The 13,747-nt window shown below is 40.5% G+C and overlaps 1 protein-coding gene across 3 annotated transcripts in view; it reads right to left on the bottom strand.

Moving 5' to 3' along the window:
- The window catches only part of GALNT18 (polypeptide N-acetylgalactosaminyltransferase 18), a 327,555-nt gene that overhangs the window by 61,836 nt on the left and 251,972 nt on the right, over nt 1–13,747 (bottom strand). For all 3 annotated transcript variants that reach the window (XM_053391140.1, XM_053391122.1, XM_053391130.1), the window contains 3 exons: nt 10,532–10,715; nt 4,487–4,684; nt 2,527–2,641 (listed from right to left, as the gene is read on the bottom strand). In XM_053391140.1, coding sequence (XP_053247115.1) covers nt 2,527–2,641; nt 4,487–4,684; nt 10,532–10,715 — 497 coding nt within the window. The remainder of the gene's footprint in view (nt 1–2,526; nt 2,642–4,486; nt 4,685–10,531; nt 10,716–13,747) is intronic.

The following is a 13,747-nucleotide window of genomic DNA, read 5'->3' as shown; positions in this document are numbered from 1 at the left end:
CTCATGACTCCCGACCCTCTAGTAGGAGCTACAGAAGAAGCTCCCATCTCTTGTCTGTAATGTAACACTGTGAGGAACTTGCCCTTTCTTCTGATGCAGTAATGCTTTATCTTTGACAAGTGAGAGGGAAAAGTTGAAACGGGAGAGAGTGAAATGAAAGCATCTGTAGTACATTTTGTAGCCTCAATGTTGTACTTGAAGTAGTTTCCTTTACCACTTATTTATAAATATTTCTCTTTGCCTTTATAACAGGGTCTGCGATCCAGGGAGTGTAAGCCATGCTGGATTCCATTCCAGTTCAGAGACTAGTCTGAAGTTGTGGTGTTCAAACTATGCTTTGGGTAGAGCTGAGCCGAGCATTCTGAAAATTTCTTTCTCAACCATTTGTTGGGCAGATAGGGGAGAAATGACCCTCCCTGGGGGAAAAACATGTTGGGGTGGGGAACATAGATTTAAAGTAATAAAATGAGCCGTGGTGGATGCAGCCAAACGCCCATGTAGTCTGTTATCCCAGAGGCCTACAAAAAGCTGGAAAGCAGGACATGAGACTAGTATTTGGGGAGAAAGTGCTGCCTCTAATACTACCTAGCATTATGAAGGTTTTTCATTGTCTCTACTACTACCACTACCCCTATGTTACTCACAACTTCCCACCAGCCACATTTCCTGGAATGCCTTGCAAGTAAAAACACAGCATGTCACATTGTGTGGCTCCCAAGACATTTCTGGAAGTGAATGGCTGCTAAATGACTGAGCATTTGCCTCTGGTGTGGGACGTATCACGTCCTTCTGGATTGTGGCTACACCATGCATGCTCTGTGTCGATGACCTAAAAAGCCACAGAAGGCAAATAAGAGCTGTGTGCTGTTAAGCTGTGCATGGCATAGTTCATAAATCTATTTTTGTAAAGTGGCTCAAACCAATCCAGCTGTCTTCCCTAGGATACTTTCACTTGGTCTAAAAATCAGCTGGCCCTCTAAAAACCAATAGTATTACATTTTTTGGAAGGAGTTAGAGAGACTGAAATGAGAGACATAAATCACATAGATTGTTGCTAATAAACTAATGGCATTGAGTGGAATGAAAATTGTATGATTATACAGACTCAGTATTCTATAAATATGTACAGCCTATGCTGAGAAGGAAGAGCACATCTGTCTCATATTTTATCGGCTTCTAAAGTGGCTCAACTGTGTTTAAACAAACAGATGTGTCTGGAGGGTGCTGCTCTTGCTACCAACAAAACTTTAATTAAAAGAGGGCGATGAATCTTATCCAAGGTTCATTTGTTCAGCAAAACTTTAAAATATTTAAACAATTTTACACTATCATTTTACAGTACTTAACACTCAGCATTGTTTATGTCCTTTCTCTTATTTATCTTTTCCACAGGCTTCTAAGGTAGTCAGTTTTTACTTCTTTGTCATAACACAAGAAGAAGTCATGGACATCCAATGAAGCTGAATGTTGCAAGATTCAGCACCTGACCAGGTACCCTGCTCCCTACCCTGCTTGCACAGGGGCACAAATTTGGGTCCATTGGTGAGGTGGGGACTTCAATTCATGGAAAGGCAACTCTGGATTCAACACAGTACTTTTGATAAATACATTGATAGTCGCCCTATTGGCAAATATCTAATATGATTTTACACTTATATCAAGTTATAAAAAGTATGATGGGAAAATGCAAAACACCTTCATTACAATTATGCATCAATGGACTGGGGGGGAAAAATATCCAGAAAGCTTTTGAACAGGAACCAAAAGCACAAATTAGCTAGTCTCTCTGACATGCTGAGACAGCACCAAGGTTTCAAATACTTTTCTTCTGTATTACAGCATGGTAAAAAAAAATAAAAGTTATTGATTGATAATCTTATTAACTTAAAACATATTATTTTTCATAGCGGTAAAGCAATCAATGTTTGTACTCCTGCCAAGGGAAAGTTATTTATTGACCAATTAAGGAGTAATATTGGGCTTATTACATAAATTAGAAGACCGTAGCCAAGATTCAATATAATTTTTGATGAACAGTAAACCAGTACAAAAAGCTGTTCTCTTATCTGTTTGATTATTAATTAATTGAAGCTGAGGAAGAGCTTATATATTCAAGATATGTAAGATACTACTCAACAATATATTATTTTCATCCAATACATTTGTACCGTGGTTCTTGAACAGAGTGCATTCCGGGAGTATGTTCAACTCCTGGAACCATTCAAAAACCAAGGCGTAGCTTCCAATTGGCTGCAGGAGCGTCCTGCAGCCAATTGGAAGCCGCGGAAGCCACGCTAAACATTCGGCTTCCGGAAATCATTCCAAAACCAGAACACTCACTTCTGGGTTTCAATTGTTTGGGAGCCAATTTGTTCGGGAGCCAAGGTGTTTGAGATCCAAGGTACGACTATATCTGATTTTTGAGACTCAGAATCCAATCTTTTTGTGTGTTTCCAATTCTGACTTCATCATCTATTACTTTTTCCTCATCTAAAATCTGCTAGTTGGTTCCCGATGGTTTCTTACCCTGATCCCAAGTTCTACGTTTTCACCTCCATAGACCTCCATGCCTTCATCCAGCAGACCAATCTCTTGGAAATATTCTCTGTCTACTATGAAGCATCCAATTAGTGCAGGGCTCCTAGACAGGAAAAAAAACCAGCAGCAAATATTAAAACACTGGAATTTAGTCAGTTGAGTGAATTTCAGGTATGCCTCATTTAAGGTAAATTCCCCAACCATAAAATTTGTGTGTCTTATTCAGTCCCACCTCCAATAGTGGGATAAATTAACAAAGATCTGGCTTTCACTCAGAAATAAGCTGAATTTTCTTCTGGACTGGACCAAAGCTGACCGAACCCGTGAGCAACTTATTCATCTCGGGTACCAGCAGGAACCTGGTATTTTAGTGCTGTTACTGAAGCATCCACACTAAGGTATTAATTGTGGCCCCTCAAGTAACCAATACATTCCTTGATTACATGGCTGTCCTGTTTATCTTCAGAGAACCTCAAAATAGTTTACATGGACCTACTATGATGTCTCCTACAAATAGTGTCCAGGCTAAGACATCTGTAACTAATAAAATAAAATGCATTGCAAACTTTTTGCAGTCATGAGGACTCCATGTAGAACTGGGCTGCTCAAATGGGTTTCTTTAGTCCAGTTAAGATTACATTTGTGGAGATATCAATGAATGAATGGAGACAAGCAGCATTGTACCCATTGGCTGCACCTTCACCAAAAGCTATCGGCAGCTTTTAGGAAATGCATGGATGGGACAGGGACAGCCAGCACATGCCTTGATGCTTTGTTATCACAACGTATGTTAGCTGCACAGGGCTACTGTGTGATAGATCCTGATGTTGCCACGGTTTCAGAGAACATTTTTTAATGCTTGTCTGAAGTGTGGCTCGCTCCATCGTTCATTGGACTCAGCCACTCAGTTCAATGTAATGACTCCAAATACTGTCATGCAACAAGGGGAGGAAATGTTCAGGAAGACCTAGGCATTGTATCTTTTGGCCTCTTGTCCGGCTAGTCTTCAATGGCATTTGAACTGGTTGAGATTCAGCCATACAGTCTTTATAAAGTGGCTGAGAATGGAACAATTAATCTGTCTTTAGCCCTACTCTTGCTTTGTCATGCAGGCTGGCAAATAGAAAAATGTCACTTGTGCCATTATGTGAGCAAAAGAAGTGCACTGGGGACAACAGGATGCTAATTAAAGGGGACAGGGGGTTGTTATAGAACAGGATACACCATTTTGCATTCATCAAGACAATGATAATCAAGCTGTGATAAACTGAGGCATCTGCTCCTGATGTGATCGTAAAAATTCTTTTTAAAAAATTAAATCACACCCCTGAAATCTCCCTTCCCTGCTTGTACAGATGATAACAAAGTGTCAGCTTAGAACTAGGGGAAGCTGTTCCTTGTGAACTTCATGATGAAGAAAATGCCAACCATTCCTCATTATGTTGCACCAAGACATCAGTGCTATGCATGGGGGTGGAGGGTGGGGAACGAAAGTACACTCTTCACAGCATGGCAGATTTCCCAAATATATCCTCAAGAGAAACAGGCTTGCTTTTGCTGCAAACCTGCATATTTCAGCCTTTTTTACAACCAGCCATGGCCTTCCATTACAGTGTGCCAGTGACTGTATAAATAGTGACAGCAGCTCTGTAATTTGTCATTGTTACATAAAAACAGTATTTTATTGGAACTGAAAATGCCCCACTGTGGGTGGGCCGTTGGCCACAGGGGTTTAACCAAATGACCCCCAAATCCACCTGCATAATTTGATTTATTTTCTTAATGTAAGAAGAGGCCAGATGGATCAGACCAAATGCCTACCTAGTCCTGCATCCTGTACTGGGTCTACCAATACTAGATGCCTACAGGAGGCCCTCAAGCAGGATATGAAGCCAGTATCCCTCTCTTGTGGCTGTTTATCAGCAAGACTCACATTTAAATGTTTTACCTTATAGGAGCAGTTGTGTTTTCCAACTTCCACCATGACTTGGGTGGGTTTAAATATCGGCACCATAATTCCCAATCAAACCCTTGTGCAGACAGAGGATACTCTTCTATTTCAAAATTGTCATATTTGATGTTATCAAATGATGGCGAAATGACTCTTTTTCTGTTTTCCTTGATTCTGGTTAGTACCGGTTCAGCCCTAAGGGGGGGGGCAGGGAGAGAAGACAATCAGATTGTTCCAAGAGTTATAATCATCAGCTTAATTCCTATTTTCTTCCTTCATTTTATTTTAAATTTCTATACGACTTAGTATATTAAAAATTTCTCTAAGCGGTTTACAAAAAAACTGAAGCAGCAACAGTCAACTTTAACAAAATATTATAAAAATACACAGTTACATATAAAGATGTTCCATTAATGCAAAGTTTTAAATATATAAAAATCTATAGCAATTCATGTTCCTTCTGACACACCATTCCTCTCAGCTTCCTGGTTCTCACCCAGGGTCCAAACCCTCAACTCACCCACAAAAGTCTCACAACAAGAAAAGTTCCTAGAAACACCCTGGTATCTCACTCTAGACTTTCTTTTTTATGGACAGGACAAGGTGGATGGTATTTCTTTAGGCTGCCCACAGCTGTGTTCCATTCCGCTGCACTTTCCACACCCAGTTCCAGGTGCAGCAGATTTGTTGAGGTCAAGAGGATGGGGAAAGGAGCCCCTCCCACTCATAGCTCTTCCTTCTCCCTCTCTCCTCTCCTTCTACTCTGAACTTCTACTGATGTCAGTGGGATCCTTTAACTTCACTTAAGATCGTTAGAGCTCCTACACACAACAGTTTTACCATTTAGCATGTTTCCCTGTTACTTTCTTGCCTCAGTTATAAGAAGAGATTAGGACTTTCATATTGGTGACAATTATCCTTACAGCTTACAGCTGTCAAACGATCAAGGATATCAGCAAGAACAGAGCTGTCCTAAGAAAGGCTTCTACCCTTTCAAAGAGTCTTCTTCTATCAAGATTGAAATCAGAAAACAAAACATAATCTTAATTTAGCATGTTTTAGTAATTGGCCAGGTGAGGCAGCCAAATAATTAGAAGCAGTTGACATTACAGTATTTCCAGCACTGGTTATTTTTTATTTTATTTTTTGCCCAGGCATTTTAAATGGTTGTGTTTACTCTGCATTATAGTTTGAAAGTTTTATTGATGCTAATTCGTTGTGAATGTTGAATGTTGATTCTTGCTTCCATTTTATTGCATCTGGCATGAGCAGTTTTATGCATGCCCATTGTACACCACCTGGAATATGTTTGGATGAAGACTGGTCTAGATAGATTTAAATAAATTAATAAGCAGGCACTATCAGACACTGAAGATATAAAATACTGAACAGCGAACTTCAGCAAATCTCCAGCAGCAAAGGAATATTACTTATTATGTAGCGGGTCTTTCCTGAAGCATGAATCTTTGACATACACTGTAATTAAAGCCACTAATGAGTAGAATAGGTAATTACATTGGACAGTGCCTTGGGGGGGGGGACTCTTCCAGAAAAGTTTTGCCCTGTGATCTGTGGCTAATTCCCTGAAAGCATAAGGTATATCCTTCTGTGAAGAGGCATGTGGGAAGCAACCACTGATATAACCAACAACCATTTCCAGGATCTTCATACCTATAGTTGTGATGCAGCAATCACAGAAGCTGTGGCCTCTATATCTATGACTGTCTGCACGGCATGGTGGGTTCATTCATGTGAGCACAATTGAAATGGCTGGGTTAGTTCTTGGGTTGAAAAATAGTTATTGCCCTCCATCATGAGGAAATGGCACTTAAAACATACTCATAGACCTTGTCCTTTCTCAGCCAGCTAGGGATTCTTAAGAAAAATGTTGTCAGCTAACGGATGATATGGTCTCGTTTGTTCTGAAAGAGATTATAACCCCCCCTCCCCAATTATAGTAAGAATCGGTTAAGCCCTGCAATGATTCTCCTAAGAGGAGAACTATTTGTGCCTGAACTGCTGCTTTCTCCATTTATAACACACCCCATTGCTTAACATATCACAGTTTGCTATTGGAAAGTTGTGATGATTTCCAGATTTTAATAATTACTAATTTGGCAGCTTTTAAAATATGTTGAATTAGTTTCACAGTAGAATAATTATCAGAATCTTTCTTGAAGAGATTAATTGCCATTTTAGCTAGAATAGCACTGATTTTGAACCACTGTTGCCCCCATTTCCTTTTTTTTATACTAACAATTCTGGGCATTCCCAGAATTCCACATGCAAATATGTGGCAATGTGCTCCAACACAGGTTCCTTCTTCTGATATTTACTTTTCCATGTCACAAGGCATATTTGGGGTTACATGCACTGAGAGGCAAATATTAAGAGTCTGGGTTGTGCAGAGCTTATCTTCAGCTGGAGGTGGAGGAACCAGCCCGTCAGTCTTGGTCTGCAACCAAGTTCTAGGCAACAACAGCAGGGGTGGGTGATTTAGTGGGACATTGGCGCTTCCCTGACCTTCAGTCAAATGCATCACTGCTGCTTACCAAGAAAGAGAGGGGCGAAGTGGCAATGTTGGTGTGGTGGAAACACATCAGCAGAGCCAATCCAGTGCTACCACTGGTGCAATTTCATTTTCCTGGGGCTCCATGAAATAACAACTCCACAAAACCCTGCCACAGCACCCTGATCTCATGTGGGTGATCACATGGCACTCAATACCTGACCTGAGCCACAGCCAAAATTACAATGGTTTCGGCATAAAGCCACAAAGCAAAAAGGGGGATTTAAACTCAGTCCCCCACCTTTAAAAATAAAAACCCAAAGCATTGTCTAATCTGGTGAAACTGGTTTTAGTAACCAAACAGAACATTATTGATTTGAGTCATTATCTGAATCCACTTCCCATTTGAACACCCGCTATTTTCTAAAGAAATGCCCATACTGATTTATTGATGGACATTTTGCACCTTAAAAAGGTAAAGGGACCCATGACCATTAGGTCCAGTCGTGACCAACTCTGGGGTTGCGGCGCTCATCTTGCTTTATTGGCCGAAGGAGCCGGCATACAGCTTCTGGGTCATGTGGCCAGCATGACTAAGCTGCTTCTGGCAAACCAGAGCAGGACACGGAAACGCCGTTTACCTTCCCGCCAGAGCGGTACCTATTTATCTACTTGCACTTTGATGTGCTTTCAATAGAGAGCTATAATTAACTTTAATCATAAACCACGCAATAAGATGGGTCTGTTGTATATTAACTGGATATTTCTGCACATGCTTTATGTCAATCAATTGCTTAGGGACACCTTCTACCCCTGGCACACACAAATGAAGAAAAAGTAGAAGACTGAGGACTTCAAGATCATCCAACTTAGAACTGGACATTTTGGCTGCCATCCAGCAATCAAGCCCTGCACATACCATGGGAATAGGGTATGCTCCATTTTCTCATAGAGTTATGCATGTAATAACAAAAAAATGGGTGTAGATTGCAAAAACCTTCTTACTAGTAACCCTAGCCAATGTTGTGCTTATTGCTGAGGTAAGCAAGGTCTCCAATTTTAATTAACTATAGTCTCGCAGCAAGATGGTTCTATGAATGCAGAATTAATTGCAGCAGTTATGTCACTGGTGCCACTGATGAACATTACGCCCATTTGGCACATGGCATAGTCTTGGAGAAAGGTGAAGAGTGGTCCTAAGAGTGTGCCGTTTCTTGTTCCTAGTTTAAGAACAGAACCAAATCAAGATGCACAACAAAAACACCAGTCTGAATGACCCATAAAGGCCAAACAACTTACTTTCCTGGCCTTTAGGATTATGCCACAGTGGCAAGATAATGCCAAGGAAGTTTATATTCAAGGAAGCTTATATATTTTGTATTCCCTTCGTAATTTGGTTTGCATGTGTGTTTGTTTAGAAGGCTATTTAAGGTTTGGATCAGCAGGGCAGAAATGTGGAACAGGGCATACTGCTGTTCAACAGTATAAAGCAGCAGGGACTGGGATCAAAAGGAACAGGTGGTAATACAGAGTCCTATCTACTGTATCCACCTTAAAAACGCTTGCTTCTTAGCTATACACAGCCAACCTGCATACCCCACCTCAATTTTCTTTTGCTGGAATTGTCTGTTCAGAAAATGGATTGAACTTATCTATCCAAAATTGTTTTCCTATTCATATCTCTGGGGGACTTCTGTCCCTGTTCCTTTTGTGTGTACAGATAAGATCCCTCCACTGACATTATCTGACCACACAGGAATATTAAGACTACAGATGCCTTCATTTTTAAAAGATTTCAAAGTTTAAGGCCATGTTTTACAACCCCCTTAAATGTTTTTAGACTCTGACTACATTATGAACCACTTGGCTTAAAAAAAAATCCCCCTCCTTACACTCAAGGAAACTGAACAGAGAACTGAGCATGTTAGCTTATCCTATTATACCTTCCTAAATGCAGGAATTGTATGTGAAAAGTGTGATAAATTGCTGTGTGTACCAAAATGATGCTAGTTGCTGGCTCACTGTTTCTGCAGAGCACCACCACTGTAATGGGATGATGCCAAATTCAATATAGGTAACTTGCCTATAACTGACGTTCTTCAAGTGGTGACATGTGGGATCTGCACCTCCACAGAGCAGCACTTTATAAACTTCTAGAGCTTTACATTCTGGCCCTTGTCCACAAGCAGAGATGTCCCATGTGCTATTCCTGGCTTGAGGGCAGAAAGAGCACCTTTTTCCGCTCAGTTCCTTTTTGACTGCCACTTTAGCAGAATGTAGGGACATCTCTTTCCCTGAGTTTTATCCTTCAGCATCTCTATTTTTACCTTTCCTCACATATTCTTCTTCAAAACATGATTTTAAAATGCTAAACACTTTCTTTGTATTTCTCCTCAGCTTATCGGACACCTATCAGCTTCCACCCCTTTCACCTCTCCAGTTGACATAGAAATCAACCTCCATAGAATACAATTATATGGCACAGAGACAGTCACTTTGAAAGGTGTCAGATTTGTGCCTCCAACCTTTCAGGCTCTGAAGATTGTGGCTTTCTATGTCTTCTGCCTAGGTGAAGCCCACTCAAACAGAATCCACCTTACTCTTTTATCAGGAATTATATACAGGGTAAGAACAAATAAGAATAGTAACACTACCAATACAGAGACTTTCTAAGCCATTAGCACGCATACATTTAATTTTATCAGCCAAATAATATTTGCATGTTCTGAACCAAGCTATTCAAGCTAGTTATATATTAAGAACTGTCTATATGTGACTTATTAAAGTGTTGTATGTAATGCTGAGTCTAGAAAGCCAGTGAAGCTTCAACTATTGGCTTTATCAGCCCGATGGTCTTCCTGTTACACCAGCCTGGCTGTTTTCATGCAAGTGTCAGTGCACATGTACATCTCAATTATTCTTTTGTGAGGGGACAGCTATTATATCCTTAATCCCTCTCTTGCTCATATTGTTTGCTGTTATCTGCAGCCCTGAGTGACTGTCTGCTGCCTTGGCACCATCTAAAACAACAACAGGTTAAGCCTAACATGCTGCCAACCAATCAGGTGTCAAGGCAGTCAGCTTGGTGATGTCACAATACTACACAGCCAGTAGCATTTGCCTAGATGACAATGTAACAAAGCCAATTCTGAGAGAGGGCAGGATCCTATGTGTTCATTTTGAATGGACTAATAGTTTCCCCACTGTTCAAAGTCCTCCAAAAATCAGTGGAATAGGGGTACTTTTCACACTTGTGTGCTCAGATTTAATCCAAGTACATTTTAATTGCATTCATTAACTCACTGAAAGCAATGGCCAAACTCCCGTGGAATTTAAAGGATGATGAAGACTTCATTTGTTGCCACTTAATGAATTTTTAATCAGTGGCTACATATTTAATACAGCATTAGAGGATTAGATCCCTACATTAGAGTTAATGTAGGGATCTACATTAACTCCTCTATAGAACTTTTCTGAACATGCGCAAACAAACTCTACCAAATGACATAGACCAGAAGCAGCAAGGCACATACCATCCCACGTTGAATTCTACATGTGCATCAAAGAGTGCAACTACGGGAGCCGTGGCTGCCCTCCAGCCACTAACACGAGAGCGAATCAGCCCCTCTTGCTTGTTGTGTCGAACCACCTTGATGAACCCAGACTTCCGTGTGTTCACCTCATCAACATATTCTGTTAGCTTCTCTTTGAGTTCTTCTGTACAAGGAATACAAAGGAGGTTAGGAACATCAGTCTGACTTCTGAGATGTGCTCATCTAGATCAGATCATAAACAACTTATAGGTAGGGCTATTTGTGTGCATGATATAAAGGGAGAGCAGGGCCTTGAAAACTGCAGGTTTCCCTTGCACTGAACTGAATAAACGCCAACAGTTTTGCAAAACACAGGAATACAGGAAAAGACATTTGAAGATACTACATAAGCTGTTTATGTTGAAATGGCCTGTGGTAAAAAGCCAGAGGTGTACATAAAGGGAAAGAAATAGGAGCCAGCTTCCTTGTTGGAGCCCAGCCTTGTTACAAAAATCTCTGCAGTAAACAATTGAGTTGCACAGTGGAAGTTTGGCCATTTGCTTCAGTGGGATGTGAACCACATTGTTTCCTTAATGCTGTTCTTAGATAAATCTTAGCAATATTATCACCCTTTTCCAGAATATTCTTGCCGATATATTTGCTAGAGTAAGCCTCAGAACAATATCACAGCTCCGATATCCTACTGATGCAAGTATATATCTGTACACAGCAGTGTATAAATGTACTTGCAGGACTTTGTATTGCTGCTCAAAAACCTACTCATGGGAGAAATTACTGTCCCCTCTGTTTATAACTCACTTGAAGTCTTAAAGTAAATGTTGTGTTGTTTTCTTGGTTTCCCCATAATCAATGAACAATTGCCCTTTCCTAAGAAAAGAGGTCATGGGCACAAGCATTCCTGTATGTGTACCATAGTACTGCACAAGTACTGCACAGTTATCTCAAAATCAAGGAGGAATGGTTGTACATAACGGATGCCCGTGCATGAGAATTAACATCACATTTAAACATTATGCCAAATGATTGGTGGTAGGGCAGGCCTGAGGCAGATGCATAGTTACTGCATATTGAGTATACTCAGTTTTCTTAACATGTCTATAAAACAAACAGCTCATATAAATATGCTGCTTTGTGATGAAAATTATAAAAAGGTGGATTTCAGGCATTTTAGATTCTTCAGTGAAGTGTGTAGGGTCACCACTAGGAAATACATGTATATAGTAATTAACCACAGGTGAATTATTGAGCTTTCTAAATCAATGATCAGAAAGGAGACTACAGTGAATAGACTACATGCTTCAAATGCTGGGCTTCAGTTTGCAAATCATGGTTTGCATGGAACCAGCATTGCAACTGCACTGAGGGCTCACCCAGATTTTCATTAGTGCAGTGATTTGTAGGCACAGATCCATGCTTTCCAGACACGGGTCCAAGTGGGTTGTTTGTTTGTTGATTGGTTGGTTGGTCCTGCTGGACAAATACAACTGAATTGAAACAAACATCAATTGGGTTTTTCTGCAAATTGATGTCCGATTCAGCAGTAAACAGCAGGTTTTCCCAGGGAAAGCAGCAGGATAGCCCCCCCTCTTCCCCCCAAAAACCCCACTGCTCAGACTCCTGCCTGGAAAGCACAGACTTGTATCTAAAAATCATGGTACAAGGAGAAGTCTGGATGAGCCCTGAGCCAGGATGGCAAATGAAATAGTTCTAAATAACTGTGTGTGTTAAGATTTTTATTTAAAAATATCATTATAGGGTAAGATATAGAAAACTAATGGAAACAAAAAAAAACCAAAAGCATCTACAAAAAATACAAATAGAAAACAGAGTCGTCTCTTAAAGGTTGTTCTTAACCCAATAGCCCAGGCATAGGCAAACTCGGCCCTCCAGATGTTTTGGGACTACAATTCCAATCATCCTTGACCACTGGTCCTGTTAGCTAGGGATGATGGGAGTTGTAGACCAAAAACATCTGGAGGGCCAAGTTTGCCTATGCCTGCAATAGCTCTCACTGAGGATCTTTCTTTCTTTTCTCCTCCTAGCCTCTCACCCTGGGAGACCAGCATTTCCCTGCCTCTCACACCCAGGTCCCTCCACCAGCCATCTACCCCCCCCATGGGTGCACCGTAGCAGAAGATGCCTAAGGAGAAAGAGAAGAGCAGGGGAAGGGGAGAGAAAGAAAGAGAAGGAAGCCGGAAGAGAAATGAGAGAGAAGAAAAAAGGGGAAAGAAACAATAAAGAAAAATTAAAAGGACTTCCGATTTTCCATCTGCTGGTTACATTTTTAAAAATGTTATTTAAGACATCCAGTCCATGATAACACCCAACTTCTCCACTTTCTGTTAAACAATTATCTCCTCCAAGTATTTTCTTTTCCATAAAAAGTCCAAGAAGGGTTCCCAAATTATTATTAGTAGTAGTAAATGTCAACCATGTTTTTCCCCCAATATCAACTTTACTTCCAGTAATTCCCACCACCATGCCTCCATATTGAATAATAGTAATAGAGTAATAGAGTAATAGTAAATTCTTCTGTCCATGTTCATGTTGTTAGCCGCCCTGAGCCCGGCCTCGGCTGGGGAGGGTGGGATATAAATAAAAATGTATTATTATTATTATTATAAAATCTCTCCACTACGGTCCCATGTTGAAATATTGGAATATTATTGCAAATGAAATAGTTCTAATGCTGCTGAGCCCCATCAGTAGGACAGGTGCTGAAGTAGAAGAGATCTGAAAGAAAGGCATTTTTCATCTGAATCATTCCCCAAAACGTTCTTAGCACAAAAGTCTCCCCTTATCACATTGCATTAATTAAAACACTCTGGAGTCTAAATATTAGTACATAAATTCCAAGTAAATGACTACGTGAACCAATTTACTTTTGCAAATGAATATTAACGTGACTGAGAAAAAGAGCCGGCAGTTAAGTTATATCATCACCATTTCTTTTTAAGACAGGGGTGGGGGAACTGTCCTGTCAGGTTTTCAAAATAAACAATGGGATGAATGGAAACAAAGGGAGGAAATGAATTATTTATGCCCCCTTCACATGTGCCTTCTCTCTGCTCTGACAACACGTTCCATCTCTGTGCTGTAAAGATTCTGCTGCAGCTTTGGGGTTGTGGCTTTCTCTCTCTCTCAGTTAAACAAAGCACACACTTTGTAGGGATGAGCCAAAGCAAGAGGCATATT

This window comes from Podarcis raffonei, chromosome 1 (assembly GCF_027172205.1).
Source record: "Podarcis raffonei isolate rPodRaf1 chromosome 1, rPodRaf1.pri, whole genome shotgun sequence".
Taxonomy (NCBI): Eukaryota; Metazoa; Chordata; class Lepidosauria; order Squamata; family Lacertidae; genus Podarcis; species Podarcis raffonei.
This window is presented reverse-complemented; position numbering and strand designations above follow the sequence as displayed.